Source organism: Xiphophorus couchianus, chromosome 15 (genome assembly GCF_001444195.1).
Source record: "Xiphophorus couchianus chromosome 15, X_couchianus-1.0, whole genome shotgun sequence".
Classification (NCBI taxonomy): domain Eukaryota; kingdom Metazoa; phylum Chordata; class Actinopteri; order Cyprinodontiformes; family Poeciliidae; genus Xiphophorus; species Xiphophorus couchianus.
The window spans coordinates 15,878,254-15,900,156 of record NC_040242.1 but is presented as its reverse complement, the minus strand read 5'-3'; the positions used below and the strand labels follow the sequence as shown (position 1 = coordinate 15,900,156).

At 41.1% G+C, this 21,903-nt stretch overlaps 2 protein-coding genes across 4 annotated transcripts; one reads left to right on the top strand and one right to left on the bottom strand.

Moving 5' to 3' along the window:
* Positions 1-478: 478 nt before the first annotated feature.
* Positions 479-14,670, top strand: armh4 (armadillo like helical domain containing 4). 2 transcript variants are annotated; one of them, XM_028039568.1, is made up of 8 exons: positions 479-689; positions 2,389-3,212; positions 5,240-5,617; positions 6,534-6,653; positions 6,738-6,896; positions 7,171-7,202; positions 9,156-9,305; positions 9,384-14,670. In XM_028039568.1, the coding sequence occupies exons 2-8, from the start codon at positions 2,411-2,413 to the stop codon at positions 9,456-9,458; spliced, it is 1,716 nt and encodes a 571-aa protein (XP_027895369.1). In that variant the 5' UTR covers positions 479-689; positions 2,389-2,410; the 3' UTR covers positions 9,459-14,670. The 2 variants fall into 2 exon arrangements, with proteins under 2 accessions (XP_027895369.1, XP_027895368.1); XM_028039567.1 differs by having other exon boundaries at positions 5,237-5,617.
* naa30 (N-alpha-acetyltransferase 30, NatC catalytic subunit) lies at positions 13,893-21,034 on the bottom strand. Of its 2 annotated transcripts, XM_028039571.1 has the most exons (5): positions 19,985-21,034; positions 18,914-19,037; positions 18,730-18,785; positions 17,503-17,667; positions 13,893-16,575 (listed from the first exon to the last, which is right to left on the bottom strand). In XM_028039571.1, the coding sequence occupies exons 1-4, from the start codon at positions 20,810-20,812 to the stop codon at positions 17,530-17,532; spliced, it is 1,146 nt and encodes a 381-aa protein (XP_027895372.1). In that variant the 5' UTR covers positions 20,813-21,034; the 3' UTR covers positions 13,893-16,575; positions 17,503-17,529. The 2 variants fall into 2 exon arrangements, with proteins under 2 accessions (XP_027895372.1, XP_027895371.1); XM_028039570.1 differs by having other exon boundaries at positions 13,893-17,667.
* Between the last annotated feature and the right edge of the window lie 869 nt (positions 21,035-21,903).

The window sequence follows — 21,903 nt, the reverse complement described above, 5'->3', positions numbered from 1 at the left end:
AAATATTTGAGCAAATTGATTGCATGTGGCATGATATGCGCAAAATCATGCTTATGTTGTAATCTACTGCATTTGTCAGCTTACAGTCACGTTCAACGAAATGACAAAAAAAGAATGTTAGTTATAGAATAGCCTCAGCTTTTTACACATTTTGTGAAATTACAACCACAAACGTCTAAGTTTTATTACGACTTAAGGTTATAAATCATCACATATGCTTGCATATCTAAACGTTTTTCCTTGCTCTGATTGGATGTTTGCAGCGGCTGTCCCATGTTGCTGAGTTAAGCCTCCTTCCACGGTTGACCCCTGTATTTAACTCCGCCCATCTTCTCCACAACTCTCCACATCGCTGCCCCCTGTCGATAGGTCAATCCCCCCGCAGCGTGGTGCTGCCACCACCACCTGGAATCTGAAGGATGACCACAAAATAAGGGAGATGTGCTCTTGCAGAATAAAAGAAAAAAGAAAAAGAAAATCAAAGACAGATCCCCCCCCCTCGCAGGCTGAAAGCATTTAAGTGGCAGCAGCACGGACAGAGACAGTCTGCCTCTCTCCAGCTTGGTTTCTACTCTACTGAATTCAGTCCCTGTTTGGTAACGCAGCATCAATTTGGCATTCTCCTACACACTGCAAGAGAAACCTCGGCGGCGTCCATGCGCAAGAAGACCCACCATGAGCTCTGAAAGGTATTCTGGTTTTATTTTATTTTATTTATTTTTTTTAGCCCTGCATGCGACCGTCGACACGCAGCTTGTGGTGTTGAGGGTGTTGCGGTCTCAGGGGGGCTGATTCCGAGCTGTCACGCTGGAGAAATGTGACTCAGTACCGCAGTGGGGAATTTGTTTACAGTCCAGATGCTGGCGTGGCCGTGTTGTCAGGTGGTGGGAGGTGGTCTGCACGCGCGCACTGGCGGGGCCGATCGATTATATTGATCGGATCGATTGCAAGGGCATGGAAAGTGGGTTTGATTGAAGCATTGATCTTATGCTGCATCGAATGGGGGTGATATATATGGTATATATGGTATTGGTATATATATATATATATATATATATATATATATATATATATATTCTCTTGTCCGAGACAGCAAAAAAACGGGTATCAACATGTTATTGCACAAATCATGCAGTGTTAGCTTTTGCATTTGGTATTGGGTGTATTTTCTATGTATGTTGCAACGATCTGCATTGAAGCCTCTGAAGTGGATCCTATAGCGGTGCTATTTATAGCAGAAGTGAAGCGGGGCTGAGGATTGCTGTGTCAGATTTCCTCTCGTTTCCTCCATCTGTTTCCCACTTTCCCTCTTCTTTTTCTTCTTCCTCCTCCTTATTTTCTTCTATTTTCACCTAGTTACTCGCCCCCTCACTCCCTTCACACCCACCTCCACTACCTGGGCGAAGCCATGAATCTGCAGCCTCGCAAAAAAAGAAAGAAAGAAAAAAGAAAATTAAGATTTCTACCTCATCGTCCAAAAATGATTCGGCATTTTCCAACTAATCACAACTACTGAGAACTAAAACAAAACAAAACAAAAAATAAAAAGCCAATTAGCTTGACTGTGAGTCATGTGCTCTTTAAAAGGAGCTGTGATGACATGGCAGTTGCAGTCTTTAGTCTAATTAAGAGAAAAGAGAACCACGATTTTGAAGCATCCATCCATTTTCTAACGCCCTTGTTAGTGGGGTTAGGAGGGCTGTTCTCCAGCTGACGTTCCGGGCGAGAAGCGGGGTACACCCTGGACAGTCACCCTGGACAGTCACCCTGGAGCTGTCCTGCATCCGACCGAAGGAAACCGGATGCAGGACAGCTGCCCTGCGCACGGCAGCAGAGACAGACACTCACACGAGAATTTAGAAAGCCCAGTTAACCTTGACAGTGATGTTTTTTGTGAGAGAGCCCACGCATGCAGGGAGAACATGCAAACTCCGCACAGAAAGACGCAGGAAATCGAACGCAGGACCTTCTTGCTGCAAGGCAACAGTGCTACCAACTGCGCCACCGTGCAGCCGATTTCGAAGCAAATGTATTTTATTATGGTGAATGTAGATGCAAAGAAATATGTTAAAATGGCATATTGTGTCACCTCGTGACAGGTTCCAGGCTCCTTGAGGGTGTTAACTTCCCCACTGGTTGGATTTGCATTAAAAAAAAGAAGACTCGTTCAGAGGCTAACTGAGTCGTAAAGCAATTCGATCCTGTTTTTTTTTATTCTTCTTCTTATTAAGGAGCCTTCCCCAACATGTTATGCCTCGTCATCCCTGGTTTGTGTTGGAGCCACATGTCTGCCTAGTAACACCACAAACCTCCAGCAGACAGCCGTCCCTCCCACCTCTCTTCAAAGCCTGCTATAGCATTTATTAATTCGCTGCTGTCTGTCAACAGGCGCTGAGAAGACACAGAGAAGATGATGCCCTCCATTCTCCAGGCGCTCCTCCTGGCAGAGGCCTGCCTCTACGTCTGCGGGGCCCCCACGTACGTCCCCGGCTTCAGCCGGACGCAGGACAGCTCCTGCGAAGAGCGCTGCGCGACAGACCGGGTGGCGCGCACCACAGAGTCCGCCCCCTTGGAGAAAGAGCGCGTTACCAGCTTCATGCTGGATGTAGGCGCAGGAGGAGGGACTGGCCCACATGGAGGGCCGGAGGGGATAGGTCCAGTGACGCAGGCGAGAAACGGGATCAGCGCTGGTGGAAGATTTGGGTTGAGCGAGGCTGGTCGAAAGGAGACCGAGAGCGAACCTGAGGGGGGAGATGTAGATCTTGTAAAGGAGGACAAGCCTGTGGGTCCAACAGATGGGAGACAACAGGTGGACACCGACATGAACACCCACACGCGGACTTCAGGTAGTATCTGGGCCTCCATTGCGCCGCAGACGGACTCTTCCTACAGCCAAAAGAGCAAACAGGGCGGAACAGACGCGACCAAATCGTCCGCTTTTGATTCTGGACAGGATGGATACTCTGAAGCGACCTTGCAGTCTTCTCCAAACACTCCCCTCTGGTCCCCCAAACCGGTCTCCCTTAGTCCCGTCCCTCCGTTGGTGCTGGTCACTCCTCGGACTTCCACACAGCCGTCACCGTGGGGCCACGACAGACCAACGAAATCCTCGCCTTCATTTCTCCTTCTACCTGAAATCGGACCGCTGAACATGATGCCCAGAGACGATGGCCTGGAGAGTCTTTGGACCGAGGCGACGAGACCTGCAGGAGGTAACGCTTCAAAAGTGACGCAAAAAATAAAAAAATCTTAGTTCAGGTTGGGTCAGACTTTCTCTTTCTTTTTAAAATCGCCTTCAAAGCTTCGATCTTCCAGTAATTATCACTGAGAGACGAGACATTTTCCAGCTTGCTTCATTATCCTCTGAGAAGTTTCATTAAAAAACGTGGCAGAAATAAATAAATAAATACATAAATAATTTATTATATATATATATATATATATATATATATATATATATATACTCAAAAAAATAAAGGGAACACTTAAACAGGTGTTTAACACTTAAAGTGTTCCCTTTATTTTTTTGAGCAGTATATATATATATAAGAAAAGTGTGTGTAGAGTCAGAGATTGGCTTTGATGGTTGGGAAAGAAAGCTGCTGCTTTTCCACGCTCCGCTTTGAACCCCAGCTGGGACTCATGGCAGCCTAATTACTTTCTATTCCTGACTCAAGTTAGAAAAAAAAAGAGAGAAAAGAGAAGAACACAACAGCCAGGAGAGGGTTAGTGGCAGGATTTGTTACAAGAGCCAGGCAGATTGTTATTATTACCATGTGGATTTGGTTCATTAGGGAAAATACCAGCCAAATCAACGAGCAGTAATCCCCCCTTCTGGTTGTACCATTGATAAGAATTGATTGTTTTGTTTTTTATGTTAGGAATTTTGTTCCACTCTTCTTCTGCTTTAATTCACTCGTATTTTGGAGTTTTTTTAAGAATAAAGATATTTACAAATATATAGGCATTAGTGAGTTTGGTTTTAATTTCTGTAGATTGGGTCTCGGTGTGTTGCTTTCCAGTCTACTTCACGTTGTGTGACAGGTACTATTAGTGATTTCGTGATTCCCCTGAACGTCCACCACATCAAACCTACTTGTGAAAATGTGATTTACTACTTTTAATTGATTGATTTGGCAATGCGTACAGTTATATTTATATACAATCAGGTTGGTTTGGATGTTTTCGCCCTTATTTAAAATAAATAAATATATATATGTATTTATATATATTTGAAAATTACAAGTTATGTTAGTCTGATATTAGAAGTTGTGTGATGACGATCTAAAACATTTAGACAAAACGTAAATCAGAGAAATTTGTGAGGGGCTGAATACTTTTTCACAGTTATGTCTTGTCTGAGAAAGATTTATTTCAGAAATGGGAGGAAAAAAGGAAATGAAGTCGACAAAAAGCCCCAGTCCCCAAAGTGACGGCACGTGAAAGGATTATAGATATGATATGGATATCAGGGCTACATTAGACATCTAATCAGGAATAAGAGCACAATTTTTTTTCCCAAATAGCATTTCAACATTTTTATTTTATTGTTCATGGAGTGCCATAACTTATAGAAAGTGTTTTTAAACCTTTTCCAAGCAGCTTCACCCCATCATAAATACTACACATGCATCTGCTGATCCATACAGTTAATTTTTTCATCTCAAATAGGAAACATACATATTTTATTTCCGTCGTCAGATGTGTTTTTTTGCTCAACAGACTGCAGGACTTGTGAACATTGCTACTTCATTTAAGTTTTTTTTTTTTTCTACAGTTAAATCCAGCATGATCACAACGCATTATCAGACTGCGTTTTTTATCTTAATGTTCCAAAAACATGTGACCTTTGTATATTAAATGTTGATTTAAATGTTAGCACCCTTCTCTATGGTGCCGCTGTAAAAGTATTCATAACCCCTTGAACCTTTTGGGATTCTATGTGACAGAGCAACACAAAAAAGTGAATAATTGTGAACATGAAGGCAAGTTATACATAACTATCAACATTTAATATGACAAAAATCTGAAAAGTGAGTGGTGCACTTATACTCAGTATGAGCGCAGTTAAGTATTATCTGTTTTACATTACTTGGCCTGCAGTTTGTTGGTGTTGTCAAATAAAATCCATTACACTTTTTGGGCTGTATGGGGTCAAGATATATATAAAGTACAAGCGGTGTGAATATTTTTGCAAAGCCTTGTATTTCTGCTCTTGTATGGCCTCAAACTCCAGCAGACACGGCGGTCCCGCTCCCTCAGGACGAAGCCACAGAGGCCACCACGTCTTCAGAGGCCCTGCCTCTGATCTTCGAGCCATTCGAAGACGCCACAGAGGAGGGACCAGCCGGAGCAGCAGCGGTGGTCTCCCAGGCACCAGTCGGGTCTCCTGGCGCCATGGCAACCAGGCTGCCGCCCACGTCAGAGGCGGACCCGGACCAGCTGGTGAACTCTGACCCGAGCGATGGCCCCTCCAGAGAGCCGCCGGCTCTTCTATCCGAATGGACTTCACCTTGGCAGGCGTCTGGCTCGGAGCTGCTGGAGCCGGTCGGCACCGGAACCGCTGCCTCACAGCGGCAGGTCCAGACTGAGCAGGAGGAAGACCATCCAGGGACAGGTGAGGAAGGATAAATGAATCTGAAGGTCAACAAAACCAATAACTTTATGTATTAAACACAAGGACGTCATTTCGCTGAAAGGATGTAATGCTTGTATCTATCGACCAGGGGCGTATCCACAGGGAGGCCATGGGGGCAAAGCCTTGCCACCTCCCCGCCCCCACCACCACCAACTAACACATTTTATGACTTTAAAAATGACACTTAAAAATCTAAACTCTTTTCTTGTCCGGAAGCCTCCTATAGCCTTCAAATTAAAGATTCATTCTGCAAAAATACGTATTTATAGGTGCAATTATAATTCCAAATTCAACGAATGAATCTGCCAAGTCAAACTAAAAGACGTGGTTAAAATTAACCCAATGAAAAGTAGCAGTACTTTGACATATTTTTACTCGAATAAATGTAAAAAGTAGCCGTCCAGAAAATTACTTGAGTCTAAAAGTAAATGTTAGAAAGAGTAATGAGTACTTGTTCACAAAACCTAATTTAATATCTAGAAATGATGTCATTAGAATAACGAAGTAGGACGACGTGTGCAAATTCTGGTATTTTAGGTTACAATTTGAAAAGATAGAACAAATAATTATGAAATAAGTACAGGAAAAGAGCATTTATACCTAAAGCTTCCAAGTGACAGTGGTACAATAAATTTTTTATCTTGTCTTTAGGGCATTTTGTTGTCTCTACTTACGTACATAAGGTTTTTTTTTTTAACATTCTTCACTGAGGAGGACCTCCTGTCATTCCCTTCGCTCTCCAGCCCCCATATAAACATTTCTAGATCCGCCACTGCTGCTGTTTATCAACTGCAAATTGTAATTATTGTAAAATCTTCCTGGATATTCAGAAAAAGAGCAGCTAACATTAAACGCAAACATCGAGCAAAGTCTACCTGGCCTATTTCTGATACAGGAACTGTGAGGACCACAAACTCTGAAGCAGGAACATCCCGCCATAACACAATAACAACCATTGCGAGCCACCAGCTCCTGCACAAATCCAGAACGGGAATAGAGGAGATGGAGTCTGAGGGTAAGTCATCTTTACTTCTAAAATATATTTTTTTTATTGACAAAATTGTTACGGTTGTTGTTTTTCTTTTTTTTCTTTCTTCAGAGGAGCTGGATGAAGATGAAGACCACGAGAACTCTGAGGAATCGGTGGAAGAAGACAGTGAAGAAGACCTAACAGAAGCGCCAGAAACGTCCTCCACGCAGCCACCGTACAGCCTGATCCCTCCGCCACCGGTCTGGGTCCAGCGCAACCAACGGCTGAGTACGAGCGCACAATAACTACGGAAGAGGATTAGGGCCACCGAAAAAAGAAAAAAAAAAAGAATTCTGACTTTAATCTCAGAATTCTGACTTTAATCTCAGAATTCTGACTTTAATATCAGAATTCTGACTTTAATCTCAGAATTCTTTTTTTGTTTTTTGGTGGCCCTAATCCTCTTCCGTACAATAACACCTTTTCAAAACTAATAAAATAGCCCCAGGATGTGTTATCATGTAAGCATCGTCTTCTTCTGCTTCTTTTTTTTATATTCTAGTGCGCAGCTGGGCAGAGCGGATCAGAGAAAAGGTAAGACCGCCCCCTGCTGTCTTCGTATGTCACCTGGTTTTTAGGTCTCCATGCATGTTCTCAAAATTAACTAATTATTTAATTCAGTACAGTTCAAATTATAAAAATTAAAGATTAAATTGCATGAGAACATTTTTTTTTTAAAAACACAGATAAACCACCTGCTGAGTGTTCACCTAAATCAGTGTTTCTCAAACTTTTTCAGGCTAAGGACCACTTAACTCATTTAACAAACAGTTACGGACCACCTAATTTGAAAATATTAGTCTGTTAACTCACGTATTATTGTTTTATTTGTTCATCCAAATTATAAGAGTGGTGCTGTTTGGTAAATGTGACTGGCCACGACAAAGCCATGAACAGGTCTATTTGGACATTTTGAGTTATTTATAGATTTTGAAAGTGTGGAGTCTAAGCTTTTCTATGACGTCAAACACATGGAAATAAAAAAAAGAAGTTGTTATTTACTACCGAGTGTTATGTGCATTAATAACATCTAGGACTATTTGTGATTTAGAAGCACAATTAAAGAAAAATAGACTTGAGCTGCTTTAGTAGAAACAAAAAATCTTTTTCTGTACCATTAAATATAAAAAATAAATAATTAACCCATTTCCGTCCATTTTATTTATTTAACTTGATATTTTTAACTAAATAAAAAGAACAATTGCTGTTGACCTGAAAGCAGAGCAAAATTCATTACCAAGCAAAGTAATAAAAACAAAGAATAGTTCTGACTGGAGCGATTCCTACCGCTAACCTCAGCAGCTATGATTTAGCTTCCTCTGATCATATAATATTGATCAGTTGTTTCCTTTCCACTGGTATCTGCAGCTTTTCTTTTGACTAACCCAGTTTTCCATCATTATTTTTAACACAGTCCTTTGGTAAGCTAGCTGTAGCGTCGCACGTTGAGCTGACGTCACGGCAAAACAAACGGTCGTTTACATGCAGTACCTCGCGGACCAGTAAGGGGCGCCCGCGGACCACCAGTTTGAGAAAGACTAACCTAAACTGATGCTGAAGAAGATCGATAATCGGTGACTCAGCCATGAAATCCATACAAATCCAGGAGTAACCGCAGAAATCCACAGCTCAGAGGGAAAAACTGGTTCACAAGAAAGGTTTTGGTTGTTCACGCTACACGTCTGACATCTATGGAGGTCTGGCAAGAAGAAAACCGCTGTTGACAGACAGCCATGAGGGGTTTGCCACAGGCACTGGTGTTACACCTAAATGTACTTTTTTGAGTCAAATATGAAAAACTAATATGGAATACTCGGTCAGACCCAGAATAAATTTTTATAAGGCAAATTTGTGCTCTCAAACAAGGACTTCTTTTTCACTTTCCTCTCAGTGTACAGACATATTTATAGAGCACATGTGTCAAACTCAAGGTCCGGGGCCAAATCTGGCCCGCCGTAGCTCTTTATGTGGCCCGCAAGACTCCAGGTAACATCTGCAGCTCCCTGCAGTTTTTAAAAAATCAGAAAACTACAGATTTTTCTCAAAATTGATCAGTGACATTGGGTTTTTGATCAATTTGATAAGGTAATTAATACAAGGTTGATTAATGCAAATATCGTAAAAATGTCCTACAAATATTTATAAATCAGCGTCACAAAATCTGTTATTCTGATTGCAAAAAAACTTTAAAAATGGAGGATTGATCAGTGTGAACAGATGTTCGGTATTATTTAATTTTAAGAAGCACTTATTTAAAGCTGAAACAAACAAGCTATTTATTAATATTTTAACAGCTTAATGGATTTTATCAATACATTGTGGCACAACCGGCCCTTTAAGAATATTCAGATTTTTGATTTGCCCCAAAATGAAAGTTTGACACTCTTGTACTTGAAAATTGAAGTTCACAAACTCTCCTTTCAATCTGACCGAACGGTATTTTACTCAGAAGAAAGGGCAAGTTTTTAAGTCTCTATTCTTCTCCAGGCCGGGTATGTGTCCGGGATGTTGGCCCCCGTGGGCATCGGCATCACCGGGGCCCTGTTGATCGTCGGCGCCCTCTACAGCATCCGAATGCTCCACCGCAAGAGAAGGAACAGCTTCAAACACCAGAGGAGGAAGGCCAGGCAGCCGGAGGTCGGTATTCCAGTCGTTTCTAGTCTTTGGCTGGACGGTTCCTACTTTTCTAACACTTGTTTATGTCTTCCTGCCCAGCAACCCCGGGAGCCTGGCACGAGCTGTCAGGATCAGGCCATGCTGCTGGCTGACAGCTCCGAGGATGAATTCTGAGAGCATTCAGGCTTGTTTTTGTGAGCGATCATCAGCAGATGCTCTCCAGCAGGAGCGGTCTGGAAGATGTCTCCGTCAGCATCAACCCCATCAGTCTCGTCTGTTTGGGCGCGGCTCATCTGATACACACAGAAGAAGAAGAAGGGCACACACTGTTTGCAATGTAAACAGAGTGTGTGTGTGTGTGTGTGTGAAAGTTCCTCAAATTATATACAGTCATTGCAGAAAGAAGGTGCACAAACTTTCAGTTCTTGATATTTAAATGTACAGAAACACACACCGATTTTACACTCTGTCCCAGGTTTTTTAAGCAAAGACGAGGCTAAAATATTGTCACGGTTTCGCTCCTTCACATGACCTATTGCTGAACCGAAGTTAGTTTCTGATTCGGGAAATGGCTAAAGGGGGATTCCACCTAATTATTCACTACCTTCCGCATCTTTAATCAACTCTTAGTTACAAAACGACAACACCTAGACACTTCAAACGTGGACTGGATTATTCTGCTCCAATAGCAGAATATTTAAAACAATGTTTGGGATTTGTGAATTTTTTTTTCCTGATTTGTGAAACTGTAATAAAGGACAATTTTTGTCCTTTTTCTCGGTCACACTAGATCTGCTCTAATTCAAAACTACAGCACCTAGCCACATTTAGGTTTTGTAGTTTTTTTTAACTAGAGTTGATTAAAGATGCGGAAGGTAGTGAATAATTAGGTGGGATCGCCCTTTAGCCATTTCCCGCACCGGAAGCTGGAATCGGGAAACAACTTCAGCTTTGTTGACCTATTCGCGCGGCTAACCTAAAGGTCGAGAAAACGTCTGGATACAGAGAGGAGTTTGTTGTCCACTAAGCAATTTTAGGCTGTTCAGATCTGAATTTGCAGAAAACTTACCTATTTGACCATTCTTCCATTGGACATATCTAAAATATTTTAAGAAAATGCACTTTGGGAATCTGAAACACTTTGGACTAATGCTAGATGTCCAAATCCAGCCAATCCAGGAGCGCCTTTCATTTTTCTTAGGCGCCAATTGGCTGTAACCAAAATACAGGAAATATGGACGATTGTAGACGATTGTAGCTAAAACAGTCTCCAATGTGGTCTCAACAAAGAACATCTTATTATAAACTTTAACATTTAAATTCTCTTGAGCATTGTAGAGTCTCACCTGGATTGACAACTGTCCTAAATGATGTCTAGTAATCTTTCTCACTTCAATTGTGTTCGGCAGCTGCAGAAACTAAAGTTCAAACACTCCCTAAAGCTCTAAAATGGCGTCTGGCTATAAATTATGTTTGGAACAGATCATGAAAGCAAAATGCTGCTAAAGATGCTCGTCATGAAGGGGTTGAATAATTTAAAAATAGGCATCCGTTATGAAAAGTGGCATTTTGTATTTTATTTGATTATTTATCAAATAAAATAGATCATTTTGAATCTGATAAAGACCGGATCATTTCTAATGTGTTTTCGTAGATAAAGTCCTGGTTGTGAAAGAGAGCTAACTTTCTTTCTACCATGATTGTAGGCTTGAAAAATAAACCCAACAGAATCTTTCACAGTCCAGCCCAAAATTATTCAGACTCATAATTTATTAGCAGTAACTATTCATAGAATATATTTATGTCAGCTATAGATAAATGACAAGCGGCAAAAAGGGAGACATTTAAAACATCCTGTTTTGCATATTTAGTTCAGAATTATTTACGACTTTTCCTCAATGTTCAACTTATTTTGTTTTTTTTATAACTTCTGCATGTTCCTAATTATTGTTTTCTTGGAGAAAACCCTGATCTAAGCATTTTCTGCACACAGTGTGATGTTTACCTCCAAAATCTTTCGCTCGCGATAGCGTTTTCTTTGACAGGGCTCACGCAGCAGTCTTGTGTCCAAAACATCTGCTCAGCAGCGATGAGCAAACACTCGCCCGTTTGTCCCGATAAAGCTTTTTAAGAACTCGAGGTGAGACTTTTGTTTGCCTGGCTGAGAGGAACGGAGGCCGACCAGTTTACAGAGATAAGCCCGATATGAAAGGCGGCGCTGGAGTCGGAGCCTTGAGACGCCGACGCCAAAGCAGAGTTCACACTTCACTGAGGAAGGCCTCGCAGTGACCTGTGGGGTTTTGGATGCTGAAAACATCAGGAGGCCTCCAAAAGCCTCGGATGTTTAGCAGCTGAGAACCGAAGCAGTCGTGGAATAACTAAAATCATAAAAATAAAAAAAGCAAGATATTTCTACTGCTGCTTTAATCCTGTCGCTGTAGGATTTATGAGAGAAGCTACTTTAATCAGTTTTCATCTTTTATTGCGAGCTTGGTTTTATATTTGTGTCAATAAAAGAAGCAAGAAGGTATAGCTGACTGTAAATAGCTCACCTGGACACTTTTAGAATGATGTCTCATTCAATTGGGCTGTTGTAAGAAAAAAAAAAAAAAAACACTAGAAAGCTATTTCCCAAAATAAGAAACCCTTATTAAGACCAATTTGGTGTCAAGATCATATTCACACTAAGATTTACACACGCAGGGCCTTGCAAAAGTATTCATTCATGTACTTTTTCACACTTTGTCACGTTTCAGCTACAAACCTCAATGCAAATTTTAATTGTTTACTCTTTTTTTTAACAAATAAACTTATAAAAAAATGAAGAAAAGTGTGCATATATGTGTTCAGCCCACTATAATCACTATAATGATTATTGACTGCTGCGTGTGGTTCTGTAAAACACAGTGACTTTCGAACTGTGGAAAAGCTCAAGGGGTGTGAATACTTTTGCAAGAAACCGTACTGCTCTGTAAAAATAAATATTCGCTTCTTTATGAGGATCAAACTTTTGGTCAGTGGTGACTGCCTGATGTAACATTGCTGTAAAAAGCTTTAAATTGAACCAGTTTTGACATTTTTAATCTTTCAACTCTTTCAAGAGGTAAATGAGCTCATCTCATCTCCTTATGTTATCACCAGGAGATAAAATGAGCTTATTGTTACATTATTATTGCTTATAGAAGCAAAATGTTGGACCTAAAAAAAAAGCCTTTGGGGTTCTCTGCTGCTTTCTATTCATGATAAGGAGATTTAGTTAAAAGTGTCAATAATTGGAATTTAATTTCTACGTGTCATTTCCAGTGATGACATCTGTTGTGTGTTGTAGTTATGTGATCTATTTCAAAGAAACGATGTCTAGTTTAAATGATATTTTAAAGGAAATTTATATAAAATTCTTTTGACAGAAGTTGCTGGAACAAAGCACATACTGAACATCGTCATTCTATTTACAACATGTAGCATAAAATACACTCTGATGTACAAAATAACTGGTATGTAAACTCATCTCCGCTGGACTATTTTCTCATCTTTGACCTCCATGACGCACCGAGGGAGAGTAGAAAGAAAAGATTAGATGTTTCCAAATCTCTGGAGATTCAGTTTATTTGCTTAACCCGCTTTTAAAAAGCAGAATTGTGAACTGGGATTAAAGATATGGGATGATTATAAGCAATAACCAATAAGGTCTAATTAAAACACGTGGAACCTTTCATCAGTGAGACCTGCTTCCTGCTTGTTTACATATTTCTGTTTTAATGTGAGCGTGATGTAAAATGTTTACGGTCTGTAAATACAAAGAGTTGTGATCAAATAAACATTTCTTGTAGATGTCTTTCTTTTGTTTATTGACCACAACAAACCTGTTTTTAATAAAAATATTTGACTCTTTAATTTGTTGCCGCCTTTTTAAAAAATGTTTTAGATGTAATGTTCAAAGCAAATAGGATTTTACTGTGCTGTATGAATAAAATGTACTTTATCAAATGAGTTTTGCGTGTTTGAAATCTTTTTTATTTAAAGAGCCAATTATGTACAAGTTCCAGTATCAGTAGCAGGAACACACACCCTCAGCATGACGCTACCACCTCCATGCATGACCGTGTGTTCTTACGGTTTTAAAAAGAAACAAAGCAACTCGATTCCTTCCAAACGTTCAACTTCTGTACCGACTTCAACACAGTTGTAGGTTCCAAACATACAGTAAGTTCAGACTGGTTTTGGAAGCTTATTGCGTGATTTTTCCCTGCAGTTCTCAACTCAACGCTACTAAGTATTTAAGGAATATGATAGAAAAGCTATGCTACTTCTCATGAGATATGAAATAGCCAGAAATAAGCAAAACGATTGTTGGCGGGAACTTAACCAAGTATACTTATCCAAATATAAACAGGGTAGTATGGATTTACTTGCACTTGCATGCATAACTCTGCCATAAATTAAAACTTGTTCTTGTACTTAAAAATAAAATCATTGATGTTGCTCAAATGCAATTTAGAAAAGACCCAAATTATGACACGCATTTAAACATCGAAATGGCCCTGAGTGTGTGGATAAGTGTGTGTGTGTCAAGTCAGACAGCAGACAAGACAATTCAGTTTTACAGCATTAAAAAAAGAAATCAAATAATTTATTTCTGTGTTCTTTTTCCACATTAAATAAAAGCCATTGGACATTTCCAGATCGAAAATGAATAAGAGAGGAGAGGTGAGGGGGAGAGGAGCAGCGTGTGTGTGTGTGGGGACAGACATGCAAAAATAAACGACTTCCTCTCCCCCTTTCTTCCTGCCGCGTGGGTCTCTTGTTGGAGGTGGTGCGTCTGTCTCTGAAGGACTTGCAGGAACCTCTGTGTGGCTGAGCCAATAATAATCTGAGGGGCGTGGGTTATTTTTTTTTTGGCTGGGAATTTATGGTCAGAACTATTGGGTGGCAGCCGGCCGCCTTACTTCGTCCGGCTGACGCTTTATGGAACGACTGCAACACCAGTCAGTGGCTGTGAATTGATGATGACAAAGCCCTTCAGTCTGTGATCATGGCCTGAATGGAGGCTGTAATGCCCTGGAAATTCCAGGAAGTGATCAATACTTGCAGAATTGTGGATCGTTTTCATCAAAAGCAATAACAACCGGTGGGAAAGACTGAGGAAAGGTCAACCTTCAGAATGAACCTGGAGCTCTAGAGAGGGTCACCAATAAAACTCAAGGATGTCAGACAAGCAGGAACACTTTGCTTCTGAGGGTCTAGGTTATTATATATATTTTTTGCTCATCATTCTCACCGAACCTCTGAATGGGTTAAAGTATCACAGAAATAATTAAAAAAAAATCTAGTCAAATAACTCTGTCCCAACCCCACACGTTAAAAAAAAAACACCATTATACAAATCTGAATAAAGGAAAATAGGTAATCCGATCAGTGGCTTCAAATACACACAGACACAAACTCACACAGACCGTGGCCGCTCTGTTCTTAGGCTCATCCACAATAAACCTGAAACGCCAACAAACGCATGTAGTGTAAATCTGAAAGAGGCGTTCAGCCATAGACTGTCATGGCAGCTTCAAATGATAACATGCGTGCTCTGTTATTAGGCATGGGCCGGGCTGAGGGTCCCACTGTACGTTTAATGAACACTTCACTGTATTAATAAGCTAATTTAAAACAAAAAATTTACATGTTCTGATTACCTTTGTCCCTACACTTGCTAAAAGTTACAAAATTATTACTCATAAGGACGTTTGTATCATCTTACCTGTGAATAAATAGAATTAGCCGAGCATTTTAAAATAAATATCTACTAAATTTAGTTGTAGTTTCCAAGTGCTCCTGGTGCACTGGGTATATTTACTTTGGCTGTTCCGTTACACGGAGAGTAACACAAATGCAACACGAAGGCATTAGGTGGTGCCTTCAAATATCGTCGGAAGTTGGAGCTTCCGAGCTGACGGGTTTAACTCCGAAAACCAGCGAGGTTTGCAAATTACTGGGCTACTATCGACAGCTATTGAACTGTTTATCTATTTAACGTGTTCCAGTCACAAAAGAAAAAATGTTCAACTCAAGAGAGCCAACACAATAATTTAAGAATTTATTAGTTTAAATGCGCGTAGCTAAAATGGAAACGGAGTTCGTCGCGGGGTGTGCTTGCTTTTGGAAAAAAAAATAAAAAACCCCAAAACTGTCGAGTACAAAAACAAAACGCACTGTTTGTCAACTCCACCGTTAATATAATGTAATAAAAACTCCCTGACAATGCTAATAAACAGCTAATTCTGCTAGGTTTTATATGACTAGCCATGCTGGATAGCTAGGCGCTAGCAAGCTGTGGTTTTAAAACACCATTAGCTTCATTAGATATGGGTGGCGCATTTCTACCTTCCCAGCCAATACTTTCTTTGTGGTAGAAAATATTCCCAAAGAGACAAATTTGTGTTTCTTGTAAAATGTTGTCGGCTTTCAACAGCAGGAAGAGCAGGAGAAGAGACAGCGCCGACTCACTCTTACCATGGCGTCTAAATTAGGGAAATTTAGAAAGTAATAAACATTTAGGTGGTTTAATACCGTGCCGTAAAAACCGTGAAACCAGCCCATGCCTACTAGTTAATAACAGGTAAAACATTTCCACTAGTGCCGCATGCCAGCATCCAGCGGTGCTTTGAATACTGTCGACTAAACCAAGGAAGTTGAGGCGAAGCTCGCAAAGAAAGCCGACTTAACCACGCAGAAAATCTGAACAGAACCGACCCACGCTGCTGTTAAAGTCGCAGTACACACACTCTTCTTTACTCGTACACACTGCAGCAGTTTAAAAAGAAGTGCATCTGACCTTGTTCATTTTACTTTTTACTTTTTTTTGTTGTAAAGGAAATAATGACCCCAAACCAGCTGAAGCAGTATTTCTTTGCCAGTCAGTGTGAGCTCTCTGAAGGTTCTGGAGGCGAGTCGTGCATCGAGTATTGTGGACCCAGCTTGCTTTTTTGACGCATACTGTGGACAAATCCTAAATAAACCGAGCTTAAACAAAAGGCATAAAATGTTATCTGCTAAGAATACTTGTCTATTTTTCTTCTTTTTATCAACAGTTTAAATACACACAGCATACTCAAACAGGAATCCAGCATAGGGAACAGAAGTGCAGATCTAACTCCAGTCGGTCCTAATGGATAGAGTGGCACTTGAGAATGGGACTGCTCATGTTAATTAGCAAACAGAGACAGCTTGGACATGTATGACCACACCATCCTTGGCAAAGAGTCTCTTTTGGGGGCATTTTGCAGAGGCTGGCAGTGTACTGAAGAGAGAGAGAGAACAAAAAAAACTGAAATTAAACTCCCCAAGATAACCCTGAAAGGGTTGGATATCGTGAAAGACATCCAAAGTGAAAGAAAAAAAAAAAAAAGCAGTTGGGCAAAAAGTTTGAGGTGATTGTGGATTGATTTGAATTGAACAACTGCTCCGGACGAAAAAAAAAAAAAAATAAATAAAAGGAGCTTTGTTTTTCTCTCGCATTAAAACAAACAGGTGTTTACAGGCTCTGGTCCAGGGTGATGGGAGAGACAGCAGAAGGGGGCGCTGCGCCCAGTGGACAGAACGGGAAACACACTGAACCATACATTACGCATCCAAGCAGTCACCCAGAACATGTTCGCTTAAATCTCAGTGAAACCAACAGCAGCACATACAACCAAAAATCACACACACACCCAAAAAAGAAGACCATGTGGCAGTACAAACACATGAGTCAGACTAGATCTTTAACCCTCCCCAACCAAACAAAAGCTTAAAAAAAAAGCAAAACAAACAAAAAAAAAGAAACTTCACAAATATTTTCCTCCCGGTCGTCGCTTCCTGCTTCCCTGCGTGTCATTTCCTGCAGGTCTGTTTGGTCCAGTGTTCTGCAGGATTATTTGGTGTGATGCCGCTTGTCCTCGTGGATCCTGTCATGTCACAGTGCAGGGGGTGAGGGGGGGCGAAGGAGGAGAAGAGGCCACCCCTCTTTGTAAAAAATAAAACACGTCTGTTGGCGTTTCAGTCTCTCTCCGCCTAAGCAATAGTTGTTCGGACGTCGAGGAGGAAAGGTAGGTGTGTCTGAGTCGATGCTAACTCCTCGCGTTTCAACACGGGGGGTGTTTGTTGTGTGTATGTATGTGTGTGTGTGTGTAATGACCAAGGGCAGAGCTCAGGCTGTTGAGCTCTAAGTGTTAGAGGTGAGCAGCACCTGGAGACCCGCCGCCCCGCGCCCCCTCTAGCGGAGCCACAGTTTGAGCCGCAGCGCGTCCACCCCGTTCAGGTAGTATCTGAACAGCCGCTTGTCTCTGACAAAACCCAAGTTCTCGTACAGCTTCAGGGCCGACTTATTGGTGATTTCCGTCTCCAGGACGACCTGCGGGTACACAGAGGATCGCTTAGTAAGCGGAGACTCTTGAAGGTAAAAGTGGAATTGAATTTTCACAAGTACAGCACGTCGTGCACCGCCGTACTGCGTCGACGTTTTAGCATTTTGGAACAGTCACACCACATTTTTAGACTGATCAGATGTAGTCGTTTCAATCTGCGCAAATTGAAATTATGAACATAAATTTGCTTAGAGGAAACACGGCAATTTTGAAAAGACTTGTGTTTCTTGATAGAAAATGTCTGCCGGTCAAAATTGACGGATTTCGCAAAACTACACTGGAAACACTTTTTTTTCACAACACACAAATTACTATTGACTGCCATTATTCTTAATACCTTATTGCGTGAACAAGCTTATTCATTCGTGATTTTAATTGAATATTTAACTTAATAGAAGCATCGCAATTGAGAAATTGCGTTTTTTCAACATCAGCAGAATACAGACGAAGATTTGCGCACATTTGTAATGGAAACGCAGCTAGCTAGTAGCACAGACCAGTGTAAACGAATGGTCTCTGCACGCCGTCCCAACAGTGAAGCACAGTGGTGGCAGAATCATGCTGTGGGAGTGCAAAGTTGACTGAATGAAGCTAGATAAAGGGAGAACATAAGATGTCTCAAAGCATTAATACAGATCTTGAGAATGAGCACGTTTAACCTAGTGCAGGAGTAAAAAGAACCTGATAGAGTACGGTTGATATTAAACAAAAACAGTTTGTTCAAAAATGTATTACATTTCTTACTTCAAAAAATATTTGTAAAGTTTATGAAAGTAGTTAAAAGTTAGATTTTTTTGTGCTTTCACAACTAATTTATTTAACAGAACTGTAGAAACAGAGCCCAGTAGGAACTTATATTTTTAGATACCAATACATTTCTTACCAAATGTTACAAAAATCATATTTTCCATGTGTTGCTCTATCTCAGGTTTGCACAAATACAATAAATGTGCTTCAGGATTAAATCAAAACTGTATTTCCCCCCCCCCTACAGATTTATTTTAAAATTTGGACTCGAAACAAAAAAAAGAGAGATTGACTGGTGTTACCTCGTCACAGTCCCCCTCCACCATGGCATAGATGGCCTTTTTCACCAAATTAGTACCTTTAAACAAAACGAGAGAGAGCCAACAAAGAAGATCAGTTAAGTAAAACAAACAAACAAAACATAACAGTGATTAAAGTCTGGATGTATTTTACCAGATGGTTTTTTTAGCGTTTCGAGCCACTCACCAATACTTTTCCTTCTGTGTTTTGAGTCCACAGCCAGCATGGCGATGTAGCCGCGACGAAACATCTTCTTATGCATATCCAGCTTACAAACGATGGCCCCGACGCACTCCTGCTCCACCATGGCCTGTGACAGAGGCACAAAGTCAGTACTTTGCTCCTCTGAGTGTCAGCCGGGGTCAGAGGCAGGACGCCAGCGGATCAGTCATCCTGTCAGATCCACGGGCTCCGCGAGTCGCCTTCTGACTTTCATTTCATCATCATGCTTCCTCTAGCAGCTCATGTGGCGGTTCTGACCCTTTCGGGGTGGAAAGTTCAGAACTTAAAGAGTATTTTTGCATTTTTTTTGACTGTGGGATTTCGTTTAAGACCAATAACAAACGAGGAAAAGAGTTCTTATCGATCTTACCAAAACTCTGATTTTTTTTGTGTTTTTGGCTCCAGTTTTCAGACAAAACATATTGACATGCAAACTTTCAAACTACTCATAATTAGAACGTAATACACAAGAAATATTCACCTCCGCAATGGCTTTTACAACACTTATAGCCCCTATTTTAATAATGTTGACTATATATTGTGTAATTCTAACAGAGGACAAACAAACTGCAATTACATTCCTCATTTATGCATCAAACCATATAAATAGATAGAGGTACTCTTTTCACCAAACTATACACAAGCTTTACTAAACTAAACAAAAAAATGAATCAAATGTTGGTGGTTGATGTATTTATCTTAAAAAAAAACAAAATAAAAATCGGATTTTGCAGTACGGACTGATTAATGATTATTTGCTGCAACTTCTACAATTCTAGCGATCAATGTGTGGAAAATATTTAATGCTGTGCTGTTTTACGTTAATTCTGTTATATTTTGAATATTGTAAAACTGCGGTATTTTTATTCAAAGTTATCATACCTCGATAATCTCTTTTGATAACAGGTAAGTTGCTGTATAAATGCCTCGTATGAAATAAACTGACAGGTGAAAAATGCTCAGAAACACAGGATGTTAAGACGTTTGTGAGTTGAGGACAAAATCTCCGTGGAAGGTTTTGAGGGTCGTACTCACCAGGAAGCAAAGCTGCGGCCAGTTATGGATGAAGTACCTGTACGTGTAAATTGAATAAGGCTCAGACAAGTCCTTGGTGATTAGTCTCATGATCCACGGCATCTGGAGCTCGGACTCGTAGCGGACATAGCGGATGCCGTGGCTGTCTCCCTCTGCTCTACCGGGAGAGCCGCTCAGGTCCAGCCGGGCCAGCTCCACGGCCGGCGGCTGCAGCTGCGGCTCGGCCGGACTCTCCTCCCCACCGGGCCCGTCGCTGTCACCCGGTTCTCTTCTGGGCTGCGTGTGGTCAAACTGGTCCTCGACTGCGTGGGCCGCCTCGGTTCTCGTGAAAGCCGGCATCCCGTTCACGCTGCTGTTGGTCACAGGAGAGTGGTTGCCGTTTTTGGAGAAGGGGTTGCGGCCTACGTGCTGACAGTGCTCCGTTCTGTTCATGGCGGCCGCAGCCTCGCTGCCACAGCTGCTGTCACAGTTGTCCTCGGACGGTTTGAGATTGTCAGGTCGGCCCCCTGCGCGCTGGTGGTCGTCAGGCTCCTCCGCGGGGCTGACCAAGCCGTTTAGCTGCTGCTGCTCTCCGGCTTGCATTTTCAAGTGGAGCGCCGCCGGGCTAGCCCGGGCTAGCATGTTTTTATGCTTCTTCTTGGCCGACCCTTTGACCTCGTTCGCCGGCTGCGACTTCTTGCCCGTACCGGCGGACACGCTGTCCTCCACGCGGTAGGTCGCCTCTCCGGCTTCCACCGCCGGCTCCGCTCTCCCTGCCCCGGAGAACGGAGCAACTTCAACCGGGGATGAAGGCAGTGCGTTACTAGGCCCAGGCGGCACTGTGGCCATCCCACCGCATTAAAGTGGAGAGACGCGCTTCGGAAACGTCCAACACAATCTCATTCACGAAGCGAATAATTACACAACCAATATCTGAAACAGCGAGCCGAATATTGTAAAAATCCGAGCGACTCTGAGGAGATAACGTGACCGTTGGCGACGTTTGTCACTGCTCTCCCCTCAATTTCCCTGCTGCCGCAAACGCCATTGCAACAGAAGAAGTTGTTTTACGGCAGTTGCGTAACCAGTGGGTGTTGTAGTTTTTATGACTTAATTAAAACAACACTTCTTTCGACTGGAGAAAAGATATATATTTTAAACACAACATGTAACAAGAGACATATTTGAGGTATCTAAATGTTTTTTTTCGCCCCGTGTTTCTCTAGATAAAGATACAAACTCCTTTTGGACTAGCTACAGTCAAATTTCTACAAAGCTAAATCTTTCAGTGATTGATATGATCCACTATCATTAACACTGTTGAAGAGAAGCGCAATTTAAGCTTATTTTGGGATACATTTTGTCATGTTCTTGTCATGTAAATGGCAAAGAAGATATTTTTCCATTTAAAAAAACAATATTTACTCACCACCAGGGTTATTTTAAATAAAACAGAAGTTTCTCCAAGTGCAATATTGTTCATTTTTTAACCTTAATCAGAATTTAACTCTTTTAACCTTAAACTTTTTTAAAAAAAATTGTATACTTAAACCTTGTAAAATAAGTAAAAGAAATGCTTTCATGTATTCAGTTTTAATGAATGATTTCACTTTTAAGTTTACAATCACTGAAACGCTATTTAGTGCATCTACTTTCAGTTTTATTTAAACTTTCACATACATAGGTATTTTTAATTACTTGTTCATGTTTTGAATTGTAGCACTTTTGGCCCTCGTAAAGAATAAACATTAAAAATACATATATTTTTTTCCAGAGGATTAAAAATAAGCGTAACTCTTGGTATCCATTTCTTTACCACAAGAGGGCGAAAAGTTGACACTGTAAGTCTCATTACTACAATACCCCAGTTTCTCCAGCAGATGGCACCAGTAGATTTGTTTGACACAAATAATTCCCTGTTTAAAGTTTAATTTACCGTA

Excerpts from the sequence above, each read along its gene's own strand:
- armh4 (XM_028039567.1), top strand. The coding sequence starts at position 2,411 with ATGATGCCCTCCATTCTCCAGGCGCTCCTCCTGGCAGAGGCCTGCCTC. Across the intron at positions 5,618-6,533 it reads GGAAGACCATCCAGGGACAG|GAACTGTGAGGACCACAAAC; the intron begins GTGAGGAAGGAT and ends TTTCTGATACAG. Across the intron at positions 7,203-9,155 it reads CAGAGCGGATCAGAGAAAAG|GCCGGGTATGTGTCCGGGAT; the intron begins GTAAGACCGCCC and ends ATTCTTCTCCAG.
- naa30 (XM_028039570.1), bottom strand. The coding sequence starts at position 20,812 with ATGGCCACAGTGCCGCCTGGGCCTAGTAACGCACTGCCTTCATCCCCG. Across the intron at positions 19,038-19,984 it reads GGCCGCAGCTTTGCTTCCTG|GCCATGGTGGAGCAGGAGTG; the intron begins GTGAGTACGACC and ends CCTCTGTCACAG. Across the intron at positions 17,668-18,729 it reads TGGAGGGGGACTGTGACGAG|GTCGTCCTGGAGACGGAAAT; the intron begins GTAACACCAGTC and ends GTGTACCCGCAG.